General features: G+C 49.4%; 6 protein-coding genes and 1 non-coding gene across 7 annotated transcripts; 2 read left to right on the forward strand and 5 right to left on the reverse strand.

The window, feature by feature from the left end:
* Window positions 1-316: 316 nt before the first annotated feature.
* On the reverse strand, window positions 317-1657 carry FOBCDRAFT_226108 (uncharacterized protein). The gene is made up of 2 exons (XM_031186427.3): window positions 1289-1657; window positions 317-1226 (listed from the first exon to the last, which is right to left on the reverse strand). Exons 1-2 carry the CDS (start codon window positions 1540-1542, stop codon window positions 728-730), a joined length of 753 nt encoding a protein of 250 aa, XP_031037562.2. The 5' UTR covers window positions 1543-1657; the 3' UTR covers window positions 317-727.
* Window positions 1658-2919: 1262 nt separating this feature from the next.
* FOBCDRAFT_163628 (peptidase S8/S53 domain-containing protein) lies at window positions 2920-4339 on the reverse strand (the record flags this gene model as incomplete). The annotated part of the gene is made up of 2 exons (XM_031186426.3): window positions 2920-3979; window positions 4031-4339. 2 exons carry the CDS (start codon window positions 4337-4339, stop codon window positions 2957-2959), a joined length of 1332 nt encoding a protein of 443 aa, XP_031037561.2. The 3' UTR covers window positions 2920-2956.
* A 2614-nt stretch (window positions 4340-6953) lies between these two features.
* On the forward strand, window positions 6954-10511 carry FOBCDRAFT_42002 (uncharacterized protein). The gene has a single exon (XM_031186425.3). It carries the CDS (start codon window positions 7250-7252, stop codon window positions 10445-10447), a length of 3198 nt encoding a protein of 1065 aa, XP_031037560.2. The 5' UTR covers window positions 6954-7249; the 3' UTR covers window positions 10448-10511.
* Window positions 10512-11711: 1200 nt separating this feature from the next.
* FOBCDRAFT_t154 lies at window positions 11712-11795 on the reverse strand. Its single transcript has one exon. It is a non-coding gene; the product is annotated as a tRNA-Thr (tRNA).
* A 3429-nt stretch (window positions 11796-15224) lies between these two features.
* Window positions 15225-16919, reverse strand: FOBCDRAFT_294844 (FAD dependent oxidoreductase). Its single transcript, XM_031186421.3, has 3 exons — window positions 16120-16919; window positions 15782-16025; window positions 15225-15708 (listed from the first exon to the last, which is right to left on the reverse strand). The coding sequence occupies exons 1-3, from the start codon at window positions 16904-16906 to the stop codon at window positions 15441-15443; spliced, it is 1299 nt and encodes a 432-aa protein (XP_031037556.2). The 5' UTR covers window positions 16907-16919; the 3' UTR covers window positions 15225-15440.
* A 3387-nt stretch (window positions 16920-20306) lies between these two features.
* On the reverse strand, window positions 20307-21193 carry FOBCDRAFT_275643 (uncharacterized protein; the record flags this gene model as incomplete). The annotated part of the gene is made up of 2 exons (XM_031186420.2): window positions 20307-20775; window positions 20826-21193. 2 exons carry the CDS (start codon window positions 21191-21193, stop codon window positions 20307-20309), a joined length of 837 nt encoding a protein of 278 aa, XP_031037555.2.
* A 2349-nt stretch (window positions 21194-23542) lies between these two features.
* On the forward strand, window positions 23543-26205 carry FOBCDRAFT_42059 (fungal-specific transcription factor domain-containing protein). Its single transcript, XM_059612191.1, has 5 exons — window positions 23543-24277; window positions 24345-24631; window positions 24705-25315; window positions 25546-25750; window positions 25897-26205. Exons 1-5 carry the CDS (start codon window positions 23590-23592, stop codon window positions 26071-26073), a joined length of 1968 nt encoding a protein of 655 aa, XP_059465146.1. The 5' UTR covers window positions 23543-23589; the 3' UTR covers window positions 26074-26205.
* Window positions 26206-26223: the final 18 nt, after the last annotated feature.

The following is a 26223-nucleotide window of genomic DNA, read 5'->3' on the forward strand; positions in this document are numbered from 1 at the left end:
CTAGAGGCACACGTGTACGCCCTCAGGTAATACCTTGGTAGCGATGCACCGTGGGAGAGGGTCAAGGACATGAAACAGAAATGGAAGGAACAGAGGCAGAAAGAACGAAATTACAAAACCAAGCCCTGGCTAAATACACTCAATAAATAGGTACACGAGAGATATACAGTCGAGGCAGAGGCTTGATGAGCCTAGTCTTATCTAGGTAGGTAGGTAATAAAGCTGGCCTCCCCGTTTCCCGCTCCCGTTGCTTCTAGACCCTCTAGACTCCCGACGAACGCGAGCCGCGGTAATCTAAAGATAAGCAAAGGGCGAGTATGTCAGCCCTTGATGCTGTATATAGTATGGAAATATGACAAGGCGTTTCGCGAAATCAGTTCGAAAGGGGATTCTTAATATTGCTGAGAAACAAACAACTGAAGTGGATTTTGAAATGCTGGTATGGACTTCTCCTCTCAAAGTATACCCTTTGTGTTTTTATTTGGGACCACAGGAGCTTTTGTCAACAGCCGAAATCAAGATATAACTACTAGGTAGTATTGCTTGGAACATACCTCAGCGTAGCTTCACAAAATAAGGTAAGATCAAGAACAACTGCACTATACAACACTACTCAGCGATAACCGATACAAGGCTTCATCTACGGATCGTTTCCATCATAGCGCCGTTACAGGCCCATTCTTGAAAATTCCACTGCCGAACAGCTCTCCATCTTTGCAAAGATCTGTCATTGCTCATATAACCTTTGGAACGCTACATTTTCCAGTATCCTCGAACCATTGATACTGGAGATGTCGTTTCCACCAGCATCCAACTGCTTGTCATACTTGCCCATCGCCATATTCATGAGAAAAGGGCCAAGTTTCTCCGTTGGGCTATGCAACGACTGAAGTAAGTTTCTCATGAGGGGACCCATGAACAAATACATAGCGTTGTAGAGCATACCAGGGTTGGGAATGTATGGTTTGATGGCCTCATGATTTGTGGCATCTACGCCAGCAGGACGTACAGAATCGACGTGGAATTTCGTCGGCGCATGTAGCTCAGAAAGCGCCCTCTCAGTCTCGCCTTTCACACGACCGAAGATGGGTGTCAACGAAGTCGGCTGAAGGGTAGCTCCATGGCCAGAAACGTATATGAAGCGGAAAGGCTCGTTGGAAGGTGATATTTTGGAAAAGGCTTTGGCGGCAGCAACAGGGAAATCTTTGGTGATGGTGACATATTCACTTTGACGCACCTTGTCAGCTTATCCAAACTTGGTGCCATTGGCGATAAAATGCAGACTTACTCTTTTGTTACTTTGAGCTGGCTGATACCCAATGCCCAAACTACACCATTTGCGCCTTGCAGTTGATCGAGAACTTCTGAATTGTATTTCGTAAAGTCACTGTGAGTGATGACATTGACTCTGGGATCACCTGCTGCCATTGGCACTGGCCTGCGGCTCAGTATTGAAATCTTGGTGATGTCTTTCGATTTGAGCATAGCGTCAAGCACGCCAGAGCCAACGAGGCCAGTGGCTCCAGTAAGGATGAGATGCATGATATGCGAGAGTGGTTGATTATTTCAGGCTGTAAGTGGAAAGTTGAAGAAACTAAGAAATCATACTACGGCTGTTCCTTTGGCGAGTCCTAGCAGGTCTATAAAATAAATTTACTCAAATGGCGAGTTGAAGGGTTTTGTAATACTTGGTGTCGGAACTCATGATATAACTCCATGGCGGGCCACGGATTTAGGATCTAGTGTTAAATCCGTGTTTCGCCAACCTCATCAACCTTTCTACTATAGCATGTATCAAAAATCAATTCACAGATTCACAGATTGCCGAGAAAATATAGGTGCCATCTCGTCTTAGCACATATTGGTGCTACTAGAGCTGGATTTTTTATTGCGGCTTTCCTCCAAGACAACATCTCTCGGAGGTATTCAAGATCCAGGCAGGGGTTCGATTGACCGTGCAGGTCTGGCGTTGCTCTAACGCGAACCAGTATAGTGCCCGTTCTGCCCACTTTTCGGTGTAAGCTGCTGGACAATTTCTAAAATTCTTCAGTTGCAGTCACGTCTCTACAGCGATTTCGACACTGCAATTTCCCTCTTCAAGATTAACCTATATCTCTGATCCCTTGCGAGAACCAGAAATGCTTGTCGTGGCAGTCTCTCATTATCCAAGATACTTAAAGAGAATCGGCCCACTATTCACTCTTTTAAAGCCAACTTTCTTCGTGCTTCTCTCAGACCTGGTGATCATAGACGTTCTTAGTGTGGCTGGTCGAATGCAGTAATTATTCCTACCTATATACCATAAATGGTAGTTAAGAATGTGATGAAACATGCATCAGTTGGTTGCCTGACAATTGTAACTCCAACGACAGATACAGGCCGTTACTATACTCCCAGGGGATACACAAACCATAAAAATTGCATATACATAGGTATATAACTGACAGGAAAGGGCACTCTTGATCAACACGGAGTCCATCACCATCTGTGTCCATCCATGCTCAACGGGGATACTAGGCGGACCATAGACAAATGGCAAGCCCTAACACCACTACTATTTTGAGCCTCGCTTTGTTTGGAGATTATAAGAGACATCTCTGAGCGCAGAATGAAAACTTGTGGGAGATTGCGAACGAAGAGCAACTGACTCAACCCGAGAATAAGAAGGTCCAAGATTGTATCGCCTCGGATTCTGGTCATCAACAGATTAAAACCTCAAATCTTTAATGACATGCCTCGCACAGTGAAATATCACAAGGAAAAATGGTCATCAAGACTCCCAGGTCAAAAGAGATGGTATTGAGGTATATTGGTAAAGATCGAATCCAAGTCTATATAAAAACAAAACAATCGCTATCCCGTGTATGCTTATTCTTAATCCCAAACGCCTTGCTTGATCATTCCTCCTGTCCGCCGTCTCTTATTTTAGTCGAACTCCGGCTAAGCAAATCGAGAATCATCTGCTTTGAGCAAAGTTGTTGTTGTTGGCGATCCGGTTTGGTGAGCCTCGGCGGCTACCGACGATCTTATTGGTGGTGGCGTACTTCTTGATGTATTTGGTTGTGGAAGCAACGCCGGTTATGCCATACACGGACTGCGCGTACAGCACAAGACCAGAAACGTGAGGAGTGGCCATTGAGGTGCCGCTCTCAATGTAGGTGCCGTTGTCGCTGAGCCACGAGGCAGAAACTACATTGACACCTGGGGCCATCATATCTACAGAGCTGCCGTAGTTGGACCAGCTGGAGATTCTCCAGTTCTTGTCAATGGCTCCAACAGTAATGGCCTGAGGAGCTGAAGCTGGAGATTTCGTCTTGGCATCTGTTCCTTGGTTTCCGGCGGCGACTACAAAGATGACTCCGGACTTGGCGGCATTCTTGATAATGTCGTTGAGCGCCCCAGATACACCATCGATACCAAGAGAGAGGTTGATCACTGAGAACTCTTGTCTGTTCTTCTTGATGATATCGTTGACGGCCCACTCAATACCGTTGAGAATGACGGAAAGATCTGCAGAGTCGCCCTGAAAGACTTTGACAGAAATGACCTTGGCCTTCTTAGCGACTCCGAAGGTCTTTCCAGCAATGGTTCCAGCAACATGAGTACCATGACCCAGTCGGTCAACATAATCTTTTCGGAAGGCTGTCCAGCCATTCTTGGCCCGGCCTTGGAACTCCTTATGGGTGGTACGGACACCGCTATCAACAAGGTAGGCAAACGAGTCAGAACCGCTTTGCTTGTGGTAGAGATAGTTCTGGAAGCCCTTGTTGCGGTGTGAGATGGTTCCGAGGCCCCATGTACTTGTCTTTTGGTTGATTTCGCTTCTCTTCTCAAGCTGATCATCCTCATCCTCATCTTCAGTGTCCTCGCCTTCTTGACTTGTCGTTTCTGCTGGTGGTGCTGGTTCCACGGGTTGTTCTTGACGCTTGAGAGCGTTCCATGTTAACTTGACTCTACGATCAGGCTCAACACGGACGACCTGTTTCAATTGTTAGACATCAAGCACGTTGCTGAGGTTTAGATATCTTACCTCGGGGCTCTTCTTAATGTGCTTTACCGTCTCGTCGTCGAATGTACCAGAGTATCCGTGAAAACCAGCCTCGGTCTCAAATGTCTTCTCGACGCCATTGTCGCCATCACGCTTCTCGAGACTTCGCTTGTGAACGCCGTCAACCCATTTTATATGAGCCTTAACTGCTGTGGCCTTGATCTCAGACTTGAGGGTAATGATGTAGCTGCCAGGGATTGTGCTGTCGACGCCAGAAGGAGTTGTAGGTGCTGTTAGACAACAGCCAAGGAGGGTGGTAGCAATAGCTGCGAAACTCTTAAGTTGAACCATGGTTCAAAGGACGGTGTGAAGATTAATGGAAGGAGAGACAAGAGGTTGGAAGAGAGCGTATTTTGATAATGAATGAGAGTGTTGGTTCTGAAAGAAGGTCAAGTTCACTCCGGAAGTTCTTGTTTCAGGCTTAAGTACGAATTAGAGATTGCACTAGAAGCCGCTTCTCGCGTAAACCATGACTCTATGCCATCATTCCAGGTTTCTGGGGCGAAACGGACGAGACCCTGAAGAGGCATCATTGCCACGACCAACTACACGATTAAGCAAGCGCCTCATCGTAGCCAAATACCGGATATACCGCCACCCAGACCCAATTTGACGCAGGAACAATGAATTCAGAAGCCAGAGAATGGAGGCGTCGCGTGGCCATAGCTCTAGCCAGACATTAACGGGCGGATGGTTGCCCGGATAGGCAAGAAAGCGATGGAAAACCACGCGATGGCTTCGCAGTGGCCACCTAGTTAAGCTCAGATAGGGCTAGCTGACTCATGCCTCGATAGACGGATCTGGAGATGCGATGACGATCCATCTCATGAGTCGTGCCTTGACCTATGTGAAGCAATTGTGGTAGAGGCCAATGATGTCTGAGGATATAACCCGGAAATGGCCTAACTTCCCAGTAGTCTGGTCCAGACATATAAGCCGCATTCCTCTACACAGACCACGACGCATACAGGACCCTGAGCATTGGATTAAAATTCTCCGGGTACTCCACAATTCGAAGCCGGATTGTCTTGTCTGACACGGTTCGACGCTACCGATAATCATCGTAGGTTTAAATAGGAGTGTTTTAGCACCTAAACTGGTATTCCAGCTATCGGCAAATTCCATCTGCCAAGCGACGTATTTGAGTAAGTACTAAAGCTAACGTGTGTAGCTCTCTAGCAACATCATAGTCCGCCTCTTGCGTAATGCAAATAGCTATTGGACGCCAAGATTAGGTTTATGGCAGACATTTACCTTCATCGTAGGAGGCATCAATGATCAGGCCCTTAGCACCAGTCTTTAGTATTTGTTATATCGCCGACTCGGTTCCTACTCTTGTAGAGGTTCAAGATCTCAACGGTCTTGAACAAACCCAGACATTTTTTTCTCTTCCCTGACAGACGTCATGAACGGTTGTCATTTCAAGATCATTGCCCGGTAATTCAAAGGCCCCAATCATGCCGGATGGCATCACACGCTCACCACAGGTACACGAGAGTATGCGTATGTCCCACCAAGGTACCAAGAATACACGGTTTGTAAGTGACAAAATATGAAACCGGCCATCATAATAAACAACAGCAGCTGTAGAAAGTGCGCCAAGTCATACAATGGAATTCAGTGGCAAATGCCCTCTGATCTAGATCACGACTCGGAATTTTGCCAAGCGTGTTGCAACATGAATACTTCATAGTTAGTCATTGGCCTTTGCTAACGTTCGGGCGTCAGTTCACGATGTGGCACAACTCGAGACATATATGACTTGGCAAATTCCTCTTAGCTGAATTACAGGCATATTTCAAAAGACACAATGATAGACGCGATAACTCTGTCCTATATCGCGGCTAAGAATGTTCCGCTCAGCCAGTGACGAGTGGAATGTACGACAATCGCTGAGTCGTATATTATTAATAATGGTGTTTGATATTTATAGAAGAATATTGGTAGATTCGTGGATCCCACACTATCCATATGCTATGAAACATGTGCTTGATAGGAGAAATCATCTATAGCTTTAATTTACCGTCTTACTTTTGCCCTTTCTCGCTGTTTGAAAAGGCATGTCACTGTCACGATGACAAGACACTCTGGTTATCTTCGAATTTATAACTGGACAGCATTTGAATGGCTATATCTCCCGGAAAGGCCGAAGTCTCGGAAATGACGCACAATTAAATCTTTTGTTTATGTTAGTATCTGAATAAAGATCGCTGATCTAATATCTATATGAATCATGTAAGGACCAGCACTTGAACCGCTATCATCGATGTGAAACACATGTTTGTGGCAAATCATTTTGACACCACCGAACTATATCAAACTGATATGAACCCCCACAGTCATCATATGCTATTAGCTTATTGAAAATAATGAAGATTTCGAGTGATGGATGAGATATGTCTGTTGGAGGAGTTTAGAAACGGCCCTCTAGAAACATGTTGTCAAGCTGACTCATCAAGTTGACTAATATCACTCTCTGCCACACTCTCTCATTGCCTAAAATATGGCGTAGTATAAGCAATACTAAACACTGTTAATTGATTGGATCTTGAGACTCAGTAAAGTCTCGGTGTTGCCTCCGAAGCTTAGCTAAGGTTGATGGTCAAGCAAAGAACGGCAACCGATTGCGAGATCGCCGAGTGCCGGTCGGACCATCGGGGGCGCTAGAAAAAAAAAGTTGTCCCCAGCAGGAGGGATCGGAATTTCGGGGTCTCCATTGGGAACCAGTCTTTCATGTGGGGTAGTAAATAAATTAAAGACCACTCAGAAGCCGAGATCCTCATATAAGCTGGCGCAGCTGTTTTTGTCATCCCACTTTCCCATCTTGCGACATCAAAGTCCTTTCCGAAGTCGGCCTAGTTCAATTGCGTGATTCTGTCGAAGCATCAACAATTCTCAAGACCGAGCAAGATCCGTCCAATTCAAGGGCAGAGACAGGGGAAAATAGAGTAAATCGGCGCCATGGCTTTCCTTACGGTTACTCCGTTGAGTCGCCTCTTGGAGGGTTCTTTTGCTTCTCTTTTGACTCCGCCCTTTCTCCTCCTTACTCTTCTTCAGTCCTCATCACCCTGAAAGTATCTCATCTCGCTTCAGAACCAGCGACTTGAGTTTCAGTTGGTAGACCATCTCCTTTGACTTGAAAGTCAACAGTCAACCGCGGGGTTTTGTTCTTTCTCTTCATTGACTCCAAAGACCCTCAAGATGCCTCACCAAGAGTCGGTCCCTGTGGCCAAGACCAACTCGGCAGACTTCAACAAATTGTCGTCCAGCCTCCCTTTCGGCCAGCAGGTTCCTCTATCATCAATCTCTGGCCCGACTTATGTGACCGCCCAACTCCTCGTTCAGCAGATCGCCTATAAGCTGTCCGATAAGATCTTCTCTTACTCTCCCGAGACCTTCGACCTCGATATCGCACTTAAGGAGTGGGCTTCCAAGAGCGAGAAGAACATCCACGGATACTCCACCGAGGTTCTGCCTCTCCAGACTCGAATTGGCGCTGGTGCTCTCGCTCTTGGCTACATCTTCTCTCCCGACTTCGATGTCTCCAAGCGTCACATTCCCCAGTCCCTGGTTGCGCCCTCAGGCAGCCTCCAGCAACTGCGCGGAACCCTCGACCAGCTTTCTCTCCTCTACGGCGTTTCCAGCCCCTTCGTTGCCCACGTCGCCGCTCTTGACTATTCTGATAGCAAGGGTCTGATCTCCAACTACGACTCTGCTCTGCGCCTTGCCGAGGACCTTGGTCTTGGACTTGTTGCTAGCACCTCCACCTATGAAGCTCAGCACATGTCTATCTTCGCCACTCTCTTGGCTACCCTTCTTCCTACTCTTCACATCTACGATGGTGTCCGCGTCGCTCGCGAGACTCTCCGTGTCGTTGATGCTTTGAGCGAGAACGGTGTTGCCGATCTTTACAGCAAGCTCTCTGTCGAGGCTGGCAAGCTCAACACTCGTCTTGACACCGCCGGTAAGGTTGTTGAGCTTCTCAAGCTTTTCAACGATGAGCTCGGTACCGTCTATGAGCCTTTTGAGTACCACGGCCATGAGTCCCCTGACGTTGTCCTCGTTGCTTTCGGCAGCGTCGAGTCACAGGTGGCCAAGGAGGTTCTGGCCAAGCTCTCTGCTGATGGCGCCAAGGTTGGTGTCATCAACGTGCGAATCTACCGCCCCTTCATTGAGGAGGCTTTCATCAAGGCCATCCCTGCTTCTGCTCGTACAATCGCCGTCCTTGGTCAGGTCAAAGACGAACTCGCTGTTGAGGATGAGGCTACCCAGTCTGCTCTCTACAGTGATGTCCTGACTACTGTCACTTTCTCTGGTAAATTTGACACAGAGCCTGCGGTTCTCGACATTAAGTACACCCCTGCTCAGACTTTTACTCCTCAGGGTCTGGTCAACACTCTCCACAAGATCTTTGGCAACGAGGGCGAGGCCAAGAAATTGCCTTCTCTCGTCCAGGCTCAGCAGTTCACCTTCTGGGACCTCGATAACTCTTCTGCTCTCAACTCTCCCAGTGTTATTGGCAACCTGCTCTCCAAAGAATCCACCTCTAACGTTTATGTTAGCGAGATCTTCGACAACCTCACCCAAGGCGGTCTCGTTCGAAGTGACCTCCGAGCCTCCAAGAAGGCCCTCGAGGCTCCTTACGACATTGACGATGCCAATACTATTGTCGTCGGTGACGAGAAGATTCTTCAGGAGGTTGATGTCCTCAGGGGTCTCGTCGAGGGTGGCAATGTCATTGTGAAGCTCTCCAACTTCAAGGATGACGAGGTCGAGAAGCGTCTCCCTCTCGCGTTCCGAAAGGGACTCCGGGAGAAGGCGGCTGAGCTCTTCATCCTCGACTCTTCCTATTCGCCTGCTTTCGAGAAGGACCCTCTCTTCTCCAAACTGCTACTCGAGCTGTCCTTCCTGAAGGTTGCTCTTCCTGACTATACCCCCGAGGATATCGCCAAGCACATCCTCGCTGAGGGTCACCCTCCTACTCTGGAGGAGTCCATGGATGCTGTCGGCCTTTGCCTCCGTCATTTCGAGGTTCCCTCCGCCTGGGCTGAGGTTGATGCCGACTTTGTTGAACCCAATCTTCCTGCTACCATCCAGAGCAACAGCTTCGTCGTCCACGACAAGGAGGAAGCTGAGGAGACTTTCGAGCTCCGTGACTGGCAGGCTGCTGCCAAGTCCCTTGCTTTCAAGGAGGCTTACGGCACCAAGAACGTTCTGCGACCCGAGTTGTCTGTCAAGACCTCCACCATCACTGTCAAGGAGAATCGCCGACTTACTCCTCAAGACTACGACCGCAACATCTTCCACATCGAATTTGATCTTGGTGACTCCGGTCTGACCTACAAGATCGGTGAGGCTCTGGGCATTCACGCCGAGAACGACGAAGAAGAGGTCAACCAGTTCATCGAGTTTTACGGCCTCAACCCTGCCGAGCTCGTCCAGGTTCCTGCCCGTGAGGATCCTGCTCTCCTCGAGACCCGTACTGTCTTCCAGGCCCTTGTCCAGAATGTCGATATTCTTGGCAAGCCTCCCAAGCGTTTCTATGAGGCCCTTGCTGAGTTTGCTACCGATGAGACTGAGAAGCAGAAGCTTGAGGCTCTCGCCAGCCCCGCTGGTGCTGAGGATCTGAAGCGCCGCACTGAGGTCGATACCGCTACCTATGTTGACATTCTCGAGGAGTTCAAGTCAGCTCGCCCAAGCTTCCACGACCTCGTCAAGATTGTCAGCCCTGCCAAGCGCCGAGAGTACTCTATCGCCTCTGCTCAGGCTGTTACTCCCAACTCAGTTTCTCTCATGATTGTCGTCGTTGACTGGGTTGATCCTCGTGGCCGTACCCGTTACGGACATGCTACCCGCTACCTCAGCCGTCTCCCAGTTGGTGCCAAGGTCACTGCTTCAGTCAAGCCTTCCGTCATGAAGCTTCCTACCAAGGACACTGCGCCTCTCATCATGGCTGGCCTCGGAACGGGTCTTGCTCCTTTCCGTGCCTTTGTTCAGTACCGCGCTATGCAGAAGGCTCAGGGTAAGGAGATCGGCTCCATCCTCCTGTACCTTGGATCTCGCCACCAGCGTGAGGAGTACCTCTATGGTGAGGAATGGGAGGCCTATCTGGCCGCTGGTGTTGTCACTCTAATCGGTTCTGCCTTCTCTCGTGACCAGCCTCAGAAGATTTACATTCAGGACCGCATGCGTCAGACCCTCAAGGAGATTGCAAAGGCCTACATCCAGGACGAGGGTAGCTTCTACCTCTGCGGTCCTACGTGGCCTGTACCTGATGTGACCAAGGTGCTCGAGGAGGCTATCGCTCACGAGGCCAAGGCTGCTGGCAAGAAGATTGATCCTCGCAAGGAGATTGAGAAGCTCAAGGAGGAGGGACGATACGTCCTTGAAGTTTACTAGCCGGTATGCGTCTTTCATGACTTGTGCTCAAAATGGTGCTTGGGATAGTATAGAAAGCATTGAAGCGTTTGAATTTCACTACATGATTCTATCTTTACATTACGTCTCCTGCATTGTGACGCTTGTTATCAAGCCAGATACAGGACATTGTCAACCCACAGATCCGAGGCTTCTGGGTTACTTTCATACCAACATTGGCAAGCCCTCGTCAGGGTTGATGAATGTCTTCCAGGTGCGTCCCTCAGCAGGACCTCGCTCTCGGTTCCTCGACCCCATCTCGCAGCCCAAGGGGCACGTCTAGGACTATCTGTCATCCTCATCTTGTGCCCTCACAGGAAATAACCTATCCATTGGTGGCTTACGCGCGCGACTACCGGCAAATCTAAGAGATTTCTGAAATTGTTACCCGCCTTAACAATAATCCCAAGTTGTTGCCCAACCTCGAGATTATCTCGTGTGGCATAAGTGTTCTAGACCACGAGTGAAAAGCAAATATCACCGGTGGTGAAACCTACTAGCGACCAAACGAGACAGGATACCCGCCGCGGTGAGAACGAATATGGAAATCCGAAGACCTTCTTTTCTTTTTATCTCTGGAACCGAAAAGCCCTGCAGATCCTTTTGGGCATCAACCCCAGCTATTGGTGCTCAGCCCAACCGGTGAATGCTCAATGCCCAATATTTACTCACTCGAAGGGAGGGGATGCGCCGCGGAGATGGTATCGAGATTGCTTGCATGGATGTGTCGCTGAAAAGAGTATTCCGCGATCTGGAGGCTGACGGATGATCCTGTGGGGGTTTTGAGTTTTGAGCGGCCGGTGAAGGTCTAAGCGAACCGATGATAGCCATCTGGCATGCTTCGAATTGCCGATATGGTTTCTACAGTGTTCGGAAATGGCGGTTATACATTTCTCAGAGTTTCAATGTCGTGCGTGGTTTCTGCCAACAGCTGGAGATGTAATGGATCATTCAGCAGACGAGATAATGCACGTGGTAAACACTCGCGCATCAGCATCAGATTAAGTATGTGATTTATCAACTGGATCTCTTGGTGTCGTAAAATAGCCTATCGCTTGAGGGTCACCGATGTCTCAACTCCATGTCGTGCAGCCGAGCTCCCTCAGAAGACCGCAAGGCTCAAGTCCCACCTCAAGATTTGGTTACCACACCCCTTGGATATGGTCTAGTTTCGTGGCACGTACAAATTCCTCAGTCTGCTTGAATTGCTCAAAAATGAGCATCGAGGCCAAAAAGAAATGTTGATTGCCCCGTACTGGAATCGAACCAGTGATCTTATCATTTCGTGATGATTTACTAGTGATACGCTTTACCACTGAGCCAACGGGGCTTGCTTATCGTTAAAATCTTGGGAATCTGGATGCTCTATACGCATTAGCTGAACAGGAACAAGGGATTGATCTAACCAGGCAGTCAGGCTCCTCCTAATCCTTTTAACAAAACAATTAACCATTACAAAAGAATTCTCTGTCTCTGTATTCAATCTAATAGTAAAACGAAGTTTGATTTACTGTCCCTTAGTAAACTATTTTATCTCATTAGCTTACCCTATTCCTATAAATGCAAGTAATAGAAACCCACTAGACCCTCTTTCCAACAAGTACCAAACTCCACGAGAATGGTCACAGTCTTACACGACCCAGATGAAATCTTGGAATTCCAAGATCCAAAGAATTTGAATCTGATCCGATCCGATTAGATCTGTTTGTCATTCTCCGCCGATTTCGGCACCTCCTTGAACGTGCATGAACTCGCCGTTAGAATGCGGTGACGAACTGGAAAAAGCAAACATTCTTGGCCTCATAAGAGTCACTTTCAAGTTTGAGGGGTCGATGATATAAAAAGCAATGTTAATAAAAAGCAAAGCACTTAGGCACTGCCCCCCCTTTGAAGTGTCTGTTCAGGGAGTGATCGTCAGGTGAGGCTACTGCGTGCGACAAGCTGAAAATAGAAGCCACAAAATGTCATGGCAAGGCAAAGCAAGGTCTCACAGAGCCATGATTGCACTGCACGTGTACTTCACTGGCAGAACTGACTTGTCGACTGGCTAGAATACTGTCTAGACTGTACCTGACGTACAATATCCTGTCAGTGAGAGATCGACGACATGGATGGTTTCTCTCCTGAATTGAAAGCGATAACTCATACGAGGCTGTCAAAGAGATCGACAGGACGGTTCGAGATGCCGTTTTATGAGGCCGTGGCGATCACTTGGCCGTTGAGTCAGAGTGTGTCGTGTTACAACTCTTCCTGTGAGTTATTGCTTTTGTTTGTTACGCATGCCGCGCACTTGTCTCGTCATAGTCAGGCCGAAATGGCAAAGAATGTAGTTGTATGGCTATGGTTGACCCAATACGACTGAGGACACTGAGGTAAAGGGCAATCGACTCAGAAGTGAAGGTCACTGTCGCCCATATTGTCCGCTCGCAAGGAGTACAATCACAGCGACAACACGCCCCAGTGTCACTGATGACTGATGAGAGTCCAGACTTGAACTAACCTGCAGGGAGACAATAACAAGTCATGTGCACCGATACGAAAAAGAAGAAATGATTCATGCAGGGTGCTTCCATGCATGTCTCGTCCTTTCTTTCATCACCGGTCTCAAGCTATCAAGATGCCTCATGCACATGACCTCTAATATAGCCTACCCAAGTCAGTAGCCTATTAGGACTCTACAGACCGGTACGGAGATCTCACGATGCATGTATGTATGCAGGAGTACACCTTGGACCAAAACATGTCAGACCTATCGGGGATAAAGATCCCCAGAACCCCTCCCCCAACCAATCTCCTGAAACCGGAATTCCAGAGACAAGTCAAAAAGAAACATGCAAGGGCTTCAACTCGAGCTGACGTATCAAAAAAGATACGATGAATCTGAGTTTTGCACGGCGTCAATCGCACAATAGCCTACTTTCATAGCTGCAACTCTTATTAGTATCTCCTTGCCCCTGAAATGTTATCTCTTTACTCTCCTCGTCGCTAGGAACTCATACTCCGTCAGCCTCATTTCCCCGGGGCCCTCGTTCCTTGGGTTCAGGGATCTAATGAATACTGTAACTTCTGCATGTAGACTGTCGTAATCGCATCAGCTTAACCAGGTCCCCAACAAGAGGTCAAAGCCAGAGAGATCGGCAGCAACCCCCCTGCTTCAACTGCTCCCGGTCACGAACCTAACCCACAATGCCATCTGCTCAAAACTCGTTATCTAGATACGATCATACGATTCAGATGAAGGATCCCAGCAGACCGCCCTATCTCTGAGGGGCTTGCAGTTGCAGTTACAGTAGTAGTATATGCAATGCAGCTCCATGCATGAAGGATCATGGTGAGAGGGAGAGGGAGAGGGAGAAGAAGAAGATGAAGAAGAAACGGGCTCTGATTCCAGCCCATGATTTAGTCTAGCCAGAGCTTTGGATCGGTATCATACCTCCCGCTAACCGAACGGAACCAGTCTTGCAGGGATCATCAACTACCGATACAAGGTTGACCACTGTCATAGTGGCAGGGGTCGTGCCTCGTATGTCAACCCTGAACTTTTGCACTTCCTCGTGATCTAGTCCCACGTATGTTGTGAGTATGAGACGACGACCAAGAAGTAGAGTAGTCAATGTACCTACCACTGTAATTGTAATTGTAATTCCACGACCCGCGAGGTGGTGCTGTTCTCTCAACTGATCCCAACACGGATATGCCAAGGTTATGTGCCGTAGTGGGCCGTAATTACCGCCCGTCTCCTCTGATTTTTAGTCTAGTCTCACCCTTTTGCGACTCTGTCACATATCACTAATTCACATTGATATTCTCCGGTTGGAGATAACATACTGTAGGTACTGTCCATACATACCTACAAACTCTGGAAACGGGATCCGGAAGGCGAGCCGACACGGGGAGACGACGAGAGGGAGAGAGGAGCGAAATGCTTGGAACCAAGTGCTTGTATCATGCATGCGTTATTGAAAACTTTACAACCTCTTAATGCTAATAATGCTCATCAGATAAATCTCTTGCTCGGTTCTTGGCACCGTTTTAAATATCCATGCGTTTGAGAATGCTGACCGTGAATGACCATGATACCCACGGCATAACATGACTAGGAAAGCAATAAACAAAGTGCAAAATGAATGAATGAGAAATCTGACACTCGAACTTGAGTGTCACAACAGAAGTTGGAAAAAGGAACCTGAAAAGAAATGGAAAAAGAAATGCAAAATATGATATGTTATGATACCTCTCTAGTCGGTTCCCACATGATAAAAAAAGAAAAAGAAAAGAAGATTCAAGATGAGGTGATGTAATATTAAGCAGGGAAAAAAGACCATAAAGAAAAAAAAAAGAACCAGACAAGAACCCCATTGATATCGCGAAGAACCACATACTCCATCTCTCCCAAGAGATTTTCGTCCTTCATGCTCATGCTGTAGCCGGAAAAAGCAACGCCAAAATACCTAGTGAGAACCAGGAAGCCCACATAACAGGGGTCCATGCCCATCGCTGAGAGGAGAGAACAAGCTCTCAAACTTTTAGTGCCCATCATCATTAACCGTCATTCCCAGGTTGGTGGTTCAGCTTGGAGCATCCATCCATCGTGCGCCGTAGCGTAGCGTAGCGGAGCAGAGTGATAGCGATAGTGATACCGTTGCGCTGTCTGTCGTTGGTAGGATGAACAATGAAGTCTGGCCTGGGGTTTCAAAGTTAGGCGCCGATCCAATGCTAGACATGGGGTAATCCATCGCTCGTCCCATCCATGTCGTGACAATGACCAACCCCTAACCCTTAGCTACCACCCCTACCCCTGCCTGGATCCCAGTCAATGGTGCTGTCACTGACCCCGTTGGGTTGGGTTGGCTTGATCTTGGTCTCGATCTTGCCACACTTCTTCGGAGGAGTTCCACGCCCTAGCCTTGACTGTCGTTTCTCAGCTTCTGTCAGGACAGGGACGAAGAGGAGGAGAGACTAATGTTATCGTCTCCTAGTTTGCCCAGCCACGGGTCCAGTCTTGCAAGTCGCCGACGATTTGGTATGTTGGGTTTGCTGAATGGCCATCGCCGCCCTTCTTGTCCCAGGCCCATCGATCGGCCAAGTCGCTGTCAAGGGTTCCCTGCAGCATGTCCACGACGTAGTCGCCAATGACAGGTAGAAACTTCCATCCGTGGAAGGAACCTCCTGTTGCGATGTAGAGTCTGTCGCTCTGCGGGTGCGGTGATATGAGGAAGTCATGTGTCGGTGTTGATGCGTCCCTGTGGCAGAGACCAGTCAGCTCGGATAATTATACACATACACAGGCTCATGAGAGTGGGTGGCCTTGCTTACCAACACATTCGGTAGGCCTCAATCTTGATGTTTTCGACTTCCTTGCCATATAGGCCATTGAACGTCCTTCGCGCCCGGTCCTCAAAGAACTTGAGAAATCGAGGGCCCGTCCACGTGTTATACATGGACTGGCTAGGCGCAACTGACATGGCCTCACCGGTTGGAGGGAATACTTGATAGTTGGTAAAGCATAGGTCGCAGTTGAACTTGATAGTTCCGTCGCTGAGGATTGACATGCCCTCACCTGCGGATGACTTGTTAGCTCAGCCCAGTCAAGTACCGATAATATCCGCCCCGGTTGCAACATCAAACAAACATGCAAGCAATACAGTACGTACCCTTGACCTGAGGTAAGCAATTCTTGAGCACCGGAATTGTTGAGAACTTGTCTTTTTGCGCGCCATGCAGCTTCGCATAGAAACTCACGGCTCCTGTAGCCAGCAGTCTCTCACCAGCATGGAGTAGTGGCTTTTCAGGCGCGCTCTGCGCGAGTAGAGATGCCGTTCGAGCTCCAGCAGCAAGAAGAATCTTGTCAGCTCGCAGCGCCGCGCCGTCCTTGAGTGTAACACCAATACATTGGCCCTCTGACCCAAAGTCGAGTTTCGTCACTTCTCCAACGACATACTCGGCTCCGAGGTCGACCGCAGCCTGGACCACCGCGCCGAGAGCCTTGTCCGCCTCCGCGAACCCTACGTCAGGGTTCCAGAGAACCCTGTCCACGCCCTTAAAATCAGCCGTCTCAAAGGCACCGTTCCAACGACGGCGCACTTCATCGACAGGCAGAAGCTCCGACCTGTTGGGGATCTCCATGTCGCGGTAAGACTTGATACTCTCTTCACCAAACGAGGTAGAGTCAGCACGAAGCATGCCGACTTCGTGATACCAAGTCTTGTATAACTCGTCTTGCCTCCACAGGGGCATAGCCTTCTTCAGCAGGCGCATGTAGAGTCTGTCCGGATAGTCATCGCGGACGATCTTGTTGATGTCGTGAGAAGCGGCCCTAGGATTGGGGAAATAGGCCGTGTCGACAATGGTAACTTGAACCTTGCCCTTTCTACGGAGTGAGAGCGCAGTCGCAGCACCAAAGTTGCCGGCCCCTATGATGAGGACAGAAGGGATGATCATGATTGAGTCTCGCTGTGGTCAACTGAAGTCTGAGAAACAAATTTGCATCAAGGTGAGTGTAAATGATAGGCTCTTATACTTGTTCTTGGAGTATAGGAAAGTGAGACTTGTTGGCGCCATATCATCTCCCGCGGGTGCGAACAGCAACTTTATATTGCAAACTCCAACTCCTGAGCCCGTAGCCGGGCCGGGAATTGCAGGCCAATACCAAATAGCGGTCGACTGAGAGACGCCAGAAAGCCGAGACTAGTAACCGTTGAGAAAAGACGATTGCCGGTCAATGTAGTCTTGTGCTATGTGGTGTAGTGTAATGTACATAGAATATTGACCGTCATGTAGGCATGCGCGCGAGTAAGGCTAGGACAAGTCGTTCAAACAGCCAATGGATACATGGCGTACAGCCCTGTTGTGCAGTGTAATATAGGTAGTGCACTCCGTACGGATAGCGTAGTCTATAGATCAGCTACAGTATGTAAGGTATCCATGGCCCCAGCGCCAACAATTTAGTTCCACACTCCATGGGGAATACTGTATATACATTGATGGATTGACGTGGGCTCATGCCAAGGGGACTGTCTCATTTTGACGGCTCCGGCAAGGGGGGTGTTGACCAAGAAAAAGAAACGACGGGAAGGGGAACAACGAAAAGATTCTCAAAAAAGAGATTCACAGACTGAGGAACTAGGTAACGTAGTTAGTCGAGAATCCCTGGACGGCTCACCATTGGTTGAGTGGGGGTGTGCCAAAAGCGTCTCAAGGAGAGGGCGAGAGAACCTAGGCGAGCGATATGAACAGAGCGACAATGTCGTACAGTACATACTTTTCCCGTAGAGTAACTAGCCTGGTCCAGCCCATGTTCCTTAATGAATTGGGAGGTGAGAGAAGAAGAAAAGATACTCTTTTCTCTCATCGCATTCTCCACTCCCCCCAAAAAAGCGAGAGCCAAAAAGTAAAACAACCCAGCTAAGGTGCTGGAACTAAACAGCAAGCTCACCTCGGTCATGGTTGAGAATGGTTTTGGTTGGTTGCGGGGTGTTTCTTGGCTGTTCCGCAACAAGGTACCACAAGCGTCGCTGCGTGATGATGATGACACCAATTGATGACAAGTGCTGTGTAGATGGATAATAAACTCAAGACACGACCGACTGAGACTTGAGTTAGTTGTCGTTTGCTCCGCTTAACCTTAGGTTAGATGCAGTTATGCAGCTCGTCCGCAGGCCATCGATGCTGTACAGCACAGTGCTCTGGAACCCATAAACGCCATGCATTAGGCCAGTTGCCTTGTAAGGATCCCCACGAGATCTGCTCTACTGGCACGATGTGATGTACCATACATATCCATTCCACCCAAGCATTGGGTAACGCCTAATCCCAAATCTGACACTTCAGCACGGCGCGCTCTACGACTCAGCTCAATTTGACCAGGCCTGACCAGACCAGCGTAAGAAAGGGCACGACGCTGCACAACTTCTTGTGTGGTGCATGGTTGACCAAGGATGGACAAAGTTGAAGAGCTGAGGTTGACGCTATGACAGGAGCACCTTTCCGTCGTCTCCGGAACACACCGCTCATCTGACTTTCTTTTGTTTCCTCTCGTCTCTTCTCTTTCCTTTTCTCCCCTCTCCTCCTATTCTTGTTCCGTCCCTCCTCGTCCCATCTCGTTAGTCTCCTGGTCCATAAATCCTGGTCTGGGGTGGAAACTCCCCTTACACAACCCATGCAAGTTCCCAGGTGCTAGCGCCCTAGTCCCGCACCGTTAAGAAGCCACGTGCGCCACTAAGGGTTGCACCAAGTCTGTTTCCCTTTGCCTGGAGTCGAGAAGTCAATGGGAAATGTTTGTGGGGAAACGGTAGATTGGTCAGTGAGATCGGATCGTTTTGCCGAGTCCAAAATTCATCATGCCATTGTGTAGGTAGTGTTTGAGATGCTACTATCTGCCTGCCCACGATCTCGAATCACAGTGCCGCTGCTACTTGAGAGTTGGTCAAGGCTCTCGTCACCGTACATACCGATATACGATTTTCTCACAATTGCTGTTTCCAACTGGCTGGTCCGCATGTTGATCGCTAGGGTGCATGCCCAACAAATGGCCCTAGTGCCGGGATCATCGTCTAGGGCCGCCCCAGAGAAGAATGATAGAATTTCACCAGTCCCTAGAAGCTCTGAAAGCACCCGGAAAATGAAGTGTCACATTGCTGCAGTATGAGATCGTATGTCTGCAAGTCATCTGTGGCCAGCTTCCCACGAGTTTGGGAAAGCCACCCGCTTCTCGCAGTCGGCAGCCCAGCCTAGTACTGTATTTGTACGTACTCTAGCAAACCTCTTTGCCTGATCAAGTGCCTCTTGCACGGGAACCGACAGCTTGTACCAGTGCTCTTATGAGACCTCGGCCTGTTTCATTCTCATACGTGGCTGTACCTCCTTTTCTCGAACGGTCTGAATGCGTGGCCCTGTCGTACGACTTATAGGCAGCCAGCAGACCCGTGTAATCAAAATGACAATGCATTTCTGAAATTTCCCATGCTGCCGTCCGTCTTGGCCCTGTAGGCACGGGTAGATCTGTGACTGAGATGCCGCGTCGGTGGATCATTCCATCCTTTCTAGTCGTTGAGGCCTACCATGTCCATCCCAACTGCTAACTGTGGTACCTGTGAGCCGGCTGCTTCTCTCTTGAGATGGATGTCCTAAAAATTATTGCGAAAAGGTTTCATGCATCTTGCCCGAAGGCTAACTGCATATGTAATGATTGTTTGTTTGGCGACTCTGACCGGTGATGTGCCAGCTTACAGGTGGTTGCATCATTCCTTTCAGATACAAAACTAGTTCAACTCCACACAAGGTTGGGCGGTCGCTTATTGACCAGCAATTATGCCGTGATAAAAAGAATTCCGACTATCTTTCCTGTGTTCATGCGAATGATGCGTCATTAGGCAAGCTCCGCTGAGAGGCCAGTCATGCTATGCTCGTATTGTAACTTGCACGCAACTGAGGCCATGTAGGTCCGAATCAATTTCCATGATTTCGTGCAACGTTCAACTGCTGGCGGATGGACCTATGAGTGGCAGAGAAACCCTTGGCGCATCATTATTGGTTCGTGCTTCTCGGGTTTGCATCAGCCGCATGGTTTATTTTCACCGGCCATATCTCCCCCAATCAAAGACAAGTCTCCGAATGTAAGGGAATTGACCGGTCAAGGTCACGCAGCCCATCAAAGCACAAGATGAAGCTCGTGACTAGGGCCTCAAGATGTAATAACGCGATGCTTGACCGTCAATTTATGTCTTTCAAGTCCGTCTCGGCGGGCGAACTTGCGTTTCTTGGGTGGATTCGGGCACCCAGGAACATCGCACCGCCAAGGTTTCCGATGCTTGTTACAGTGTTGTCTGTGACAGGGGTCAGTTTAAACCAGCAACTTGGGGTGATAAGCATAAGCATACGCAAAAGAAGAATTTCGATCAAAGACCACAAGTTTCCCCTCCTTATCAACACCGCCCTTGTCGCAGCGATGTCCCAAGGGACAATAGTACGAGCCTTTGCCTCTCTGTTTAAGAGCGTCCATGTCGATTTTGCTGAATTGTTCATCTTCGTCATCCCCTGAGTCTTCTGAAATGGATAGGTTCCCACCAGGTGATGGAGCGTCATCAGTGCTTCGAGATGCTAGCATAGCTCTCTGGCTTTCGCGAGTTCCACCATCCATGTTATTGCCTCCGGAGAATGACCGGCTCCAGCCTGAAGCTTCAGATTTAATAGCAGGGAAGGAAGAGACTGTGTGGTAAGTTGGTGCAGACAAAACTCCTCCAGGTTCAGGTGTCCGTCGCCAGACTTCTTGTACGTCTTCAGAGAACTTTTCTGCCAGGTCACGGATCTTGCTGCCAGAATGGATGAGCCATGATATAATACGATTGGTTTAGAAACTTACCCAAGCTTGCTGATGTTCATGTCCATTGTAGCCATGGGCTGCAAGTCCGCCATGTGCGTCTTATTGTAGGACAGCTCGTGCGCCTCCTCTGCAGCTATCGCTACATGAGGTCCCGTCACCAATTTATCTGTCAAAGAAAGCCACATCTGGGCGGTCTGAGTAAGATATTCTCCCACATCGTTGATGATATTTTGACGTTGTTCAGGCGATGAAACATTTGTAGTAAACTTTGCCTTTGCTGCCAACTCCCTGGAAACAGTCTCCAACTGGACCCGGACAAGGGCATCCAGAGAATTGGGCTCCATAGTATTGCTGGGGATTGTATTGATCCCTGACTCAAAGACGAGTGCAGATGATGGAATTGACATGATGGTACAGTAGTATCTGTACCTCTTTCTGTACTATTGAGATCGCTGGCAGTAGGCGTTGATATGTGAGTATGCACCTATAGTACTGTACGTAGGTATGTACTCTGTACTATGCTTAGAGCTTCGACCAACCACGCGGGACCTAGCAGTAGCGTGTTGCAAATTGTTGTGGCACGGAAGCTAACGAAGGGCTCCGGACCGGCGCGGCGCGGCGGCGGCGGGAAGGCAAAATTTTGGGGCGACCGAGGGGGAGGGGGAAATGGCTGTCAGGAACTGTCTATCCGTCCGCCTAGGGTTCGCAGTTGCGCTTCTAAGACAGAAGAAAAGAAAAAGATGCGCATGCGTCGGTCAAAGGAGGGCAGCATGTAGCGTAACCGTCGGAGAATACCATGCGCGGGTTTGTGTGGTATTCAGGCCTAGAAGCCGGTGCTGAGAGGCGAAAGACAAAAGTCACAGAATCTGCTTGGTGAGTGTCCTACGTTTTTGGTCCGCAAACACCCAACGTCGGGTCGACAAAATGAATGTTGTGGTCTCTTCGGTCAGTCTCTTGGAACTTGCTCCTTATGAGGCCAGTAGAGAGGCAAGACACGCGGTGCCGGGCACAAGCACAGCTTTTTCGCGTGAGCAATAAGTGACGAGACAAGAGACAACAAGCTTGGGGGAAAAGAGACAACTGAGTCAAGGTAACGCTAATGCGTATGGGGGCTGCCGCAGTCCGTATCACAGGATGTACCGAGCACCGTTTGTAGTATTGTTGGCACTGGACTCTGGCCCCGTTGTTTGTGTCTCCTGTCAAGGATCATCTTGACTGTGCCCTTGCTAGACCGGCTGGCCCTCTTAACCCCGAAGAAGCAAGGGCGGGTGATTAAGTTGGGAGGTGCGCCATGGCGTTTTTTTCCTGCCGCTAAAAACCCGTCTTGGACCTCGTAAGTAAACCCCTGGTCCTTGACCCTGGAAGGCCAGGCCCCCATCACATCGATGGGCCGCCACACCTGCTCAGTCCTTTCATCCCCTCCCTGGCTCTATCTTGACGGCGGCAGCAGGCGCGTAAGGCGCGTGAGGCAACGGTGGGTGAGATTCGCCTTCAGGTTGCCCGCCCTACCGATCGTGACTAGGCGGTACTGCTTCTAATATCGTGAGGCGGCGTCCTGCTAGCTATTGGAGAAGCACTCTCTTTCCCTTGTGTTAAGGGCTTTAAGCTCGTCAGGTTCCAAGTGGGGAGGCCTGCAATCCAACCATTGACCTTAATGTTTCTAACAGCTCCTAGACATCTCTTTAGTTAAAAGTCCAAACTGCTTCTAGCCAGGCAGAGAGTAGCACAGGTGGTCAACGTCCCTTTTAATGCAGGTACTCTCCCCAGACTTATCTCACGCCATGACCTTCCGGTCTTCTTGACTTTGCTTCAACACCCCTCCGCTGGTCCCTCGGTTGAACTGTTTCCTCTTCGCTTCTTGTTGTCTCCTTTCGCCCCCGCTATCCCGGCGGTTCACACTCCAAAAACCCACTCTCGGTAGGCGTGGTTCTTTGCCTTGAAGCGAACCACTCTACTGGTATCTCATCAATAGGCTCTCAGTTCGACGCGCCGCAACGGTTGTGCGTCCCCCCTGGGGCCCGGCGGCTCTGATCATCAAACGTCTGGCATCGCTACTTGTTACCGCCGCCCGCTGCCGCTGGCCTTCCGTGGTGTTCTGATCCGGCTGACTCCGAAACCATCGTACTGTAAGGTCTTGTTCTCTCATCTCTCCGATTAACTATAGCACGGCCCATCGGACTTGTCCCCGGCGTTCCCTGCAACGAGCGGTCCAAATGGAGAGTTCACCAGAATCAGTCCGTCCGGTGAAGCGCGTCAAATACGCGCGACAAGACGATGCGATCCCACTGAATATAGCCACATCTAGCATCAGGGACTCCGACAGCGCTGACGCATCCCTGGTTACTGATGTCCCTTTATTCGAAAATACATGGCCCATGACAACGGGAGTATCGTCTCCCTCAGAGGTCCTATTCAACCTTCCCGAGGACCTTGGCAATTCGTGGGCCCCAGCTTTTACAGGTAAGGAAGTGAACCTGTTGTCACTCACTATCCACCTCACCTCACCCACCTTTCCTTATGGCTCTGCCTTCTCGGAAACTCTTCAGATCCTAACTCTGACCTGTTGTCCCTGTCAAATCCCTGTGGAGGATCTTGAAGTCAGATGGGTCTCCGATGAGAGAGGTGTAACCATGGGCAGAAAGGAGATGAGAGAGAACATGTTGCACCCACCCACCCCGCTCTTACTCCCACCCTCATCCCGTTGCACAATCCGACTGAGAATCCATCTTTCATCCATCATGTTCCCGACTTTGTTCCAATTCCTGCCGAGAATATCAAAACTACCCGTCGACCCGATCATGCTATGGTAGACTATCAAGTCCGTGAGCTGACGTTCCATTCAGCACCCCAGCCTGCGTTGAATCTTCAGGTAGCCACAGCACCTCAACCTAAACCTCAACCTGAGCCACCTCGCACTCAGGCCCAGCGACTGCCTCGCCTCTTGCCTGCGGTGCACGATGCTCTTCCAGAGCGGGCTGTCGAACCGCAAGACTCGAAGAAGAGAGGCCTGGCACCAGTAGAAGGGCTCGTTGTAAGTCCGTTCACCGCGAATGAGGACCGACTGATTGTGTCTGCCTATCCTCGCTATGCTCGCCCTGAGAATGGACAGGTGAATGGGTATGTTAAATTCAACTGGCCTTCGCGAGCTCCGTCGAGACGACCGTCTGGCCCTGTACCACTCCCACCAGAGGATGACGTTGAGGACATAACGTCCAACGTAACGCGATCGCACACTGCTGGTCGCACTCCAACCATAATAACTCTGGTTAACCCTGGGCCTGCCGTGTCTTCCGCGCCAAATGGGACTATTTCGCCCATGGACCTAGAGGGAGGATGGGGAAGTACTTCATCACCGATATTGATGGCAGGTTCTCCAGTTTCCGTTCAAGACACTTCACAAATCCTGGTAGCTGGTGACCCAAAAATGCTGCCTCCTCAGTTCGGATTCCAAGCAAAAATGGATCATATCGACAGACGATTGTTTGAGTTCTGTGAGTCTTTGAAACGTGCTTATCAGCGCTATGGGGTTTGAACAAGCGTTTGCTCACCACTCGGTAGATATCAAGAACTGGTGTCCAGGAAGGAGTGTGCTTAGCAACACAAACCTGTGGTTAAAGGATCTGGCGCCGATGCATAAGAACGAAGGTATTCTCCACGCTATTCAGAGTCTTGCCGGGGTGTACATCTATGATTATATACCGGATGAGCGCATCCGACAACGGATCAATCAGCGATATGTCACGGCAGATCAATATTTCAGCACACTCCTCAATGCACCTGAAAGCAGGGAAAATGGTAAAGGGCAGGAGGTCATCACCATGGCCGTGCTTCTTTCAATGCAGGATGTATGTATGATGTCGCTGCAGGATTGGTGGTCGTGCGCCTTCGTTGTTGTGAAGTGACCTGACTGGTATTTAGATTGTCCTCACGGAACGACGACTCAAGAAGCCGTACAACCCACGATGGTTGGAGGGATTCAGGCAAGGCGAATACTTTCTGCAAGCAACAGACCCTGGTGCTCGCTACTGGAAAAACAACAACGTCCAGTACAACGAGCTTCGCATCTCTCAATCAATCATCGTTGGCCGGGCAGTGATTCTCGCTCAACCTATGATGGCCCTTCCATCACCAGAGACTTTTAACCCTGAGGCTGAAGCAGGCAGGTTCAGCTGGCTCCTCTATGGAACAGAGAAGGATATGTTCGAAATACATGGAGGATGTGGCTTTTCGAAGAAACTGTTGCATCTTATGAGCCAAGTAACGTATTGTGCAGGTCGATTGCAGCAAGAGCCCGAATCCACCATCGTTCCAATCACGGCAAAATTTCTCTTGCGCGAACTATCAGAAATGCGCCAATGGAGCCGTGAGGGCAAAGACTGGGAGCTGGCTCGAAAGTACCCTCCAACGATAGACTGGGTGCGCGACAAAGCAGACGAAGTGATAATCGATTCGAACCAAATCATGACTGAGGTTACAGCTGAGGCATGGAGGATCGCCGCAATTATTTATTATCAATGTCGTCTTCTGAGGTATGAATATGCGATGAAGGGGAAGAAAAGGTCCTAGGAGGGAGAGAAGTGGGCAAGAAGAAGGAAGTTGGAGATCCATGGGGATAATGGGCGTTGATTTTGCAACAGCTCAACTCACTCCTTCCCCCTCTGCCGGCTCAACACTGACACTACCTGCTTTCCCTGCCACCCTATCCTAACTTGCGTTAACGACAGTGGCAAGAACGCTCGCTGACTGAACCTTCCATTAGGCTGCCTCGAAATCACCCGGAAGTTCTTGCCAATCTTGATGATCTTGCCTGTTGCATACGAATTATGCCTACATCGGGGTCTCACTTTACAGCTCAAGCACCCCTATTACCAGTGTTTTTCCTGGGCTTACTCGCTACTGAACCTGTACACAAGGATGTTTCAATGGATTGGTTCGAACAAGTGGTTCAAACGCCAGTCCGCAGTGTAAGTGCAAAAGAAAGAAACGCAAACCTCCCATTTTTAGTAATCTATGGCAAGACGCAGGCTGGTTCTGCTCTTGCCCAGGTCTACTGCACCCAACATTACCTACTCTAGTTGCAGAATTAGGGGCTAATTACCTGTCACCTCAGAGCGTCCCCCCCTTATACGGCGCGCTTTTGCGCATCTGGGGGTGGATTGACAAAGAAGTACAAATCCCACGAGATCCAACTGCTCTCCCCAAAGCTATCGGTAAGAGGTACCCTTGGTGGGAACACCTTGTTGCAAAGGTCCTCGAAGCAGAAGAGGAAACCCTGTGCTTAACCTGACGAAACGCAACGAACAAAACTTTGATCTGTCCATCCATTTTGGGATTACAATGCCTTCCCTTACTCGTAAAAAGGTACTGTCCGCAGATATCTCAGCAATAGTTGCCCGCCTTTTTGGTGAGAATTCTTTTAGGAATTAGATGTGATGGT

This window comes from Fusarium oxysporum, chromosome VI (genome assembly GCF_013085055.1).
Source record: "Fusarium oxysporum Fo47 chromosome VI, complete sequence".
NCBI classification, from domain to species: Eukaryota; Fungi; Ascomycota; class Sordariomycetes; order Hypocreales; family Nectriaceae; genus Fusarium; species Fusarium oxysporum.

Bases quoted from the DNA above. Each gene is read 5' to 3' on its own strand.
- FOBCDRAFT_226108 (XM_031186427.3), bottom strand. From the start codon at position 1,542: ATGCATCTCATCCTTACTGGAGCCACTGGCCTCGTTGGCTCTGGCGTG. The intron at 1,227-1,288 runs GTAAGTCTGCAT...GGTGCGTCAAAG, and splicing joins CAGCTCAAAGTAACAAAAGA to TGAATATGTCACCATCACCA.
- FOBCDRAFT_42002 (XM_031186425.3), top strand. From the start codon at position 7,250: ATGCCTCACCAAGAGTCGGTCCCTGTGGCCAAGACCAACTCGGCAGAC.
- FOBCDRAFT_294844 (XM_031186421.3), bottom strand. From the start codon at position 16,906: ATGATCATCCCTTCTGTCCTCATCATAGGGGCCGGCAACTTTGGTGCT. The intron at 16,026-16,119 runs GTACGTACTGTA...AGTCATCCGCAG, and splicing joins TTGCTTACCTCAGGTCAAGG to GTGAGGGCATGTCAATCCTC. The intron at 15,709-15,781 runs GTAAGCAAGGCC...TCTCTGCCACAG, and splicing joins GAGGCCTACCGAATGTGTTG to GGACGCATCAACACCGACAC.
- FOBCDRAFT_42059 (XM_059612191.1), top strand. From the start codon at position 23,590: ATGGTAGACTATCAAGTCCGTGAGCTGACGTTCCATTCAGCACCCCAG. The intron at 24,278-24,344 runs GTGAGTCTTTGA...ACCACTCGGTAG, and splicing joins CAGACGATTGTTTGAGTTCT to ATATCAAGAACTGGTGTCCA. The intron at 25,316-25,545 runs GTATGAATATGC...ACCTTCCATTAG, and splicing joins TATCAATGTCGTCTTCTGAG to GCTGCCTCGAAATCACCCGG.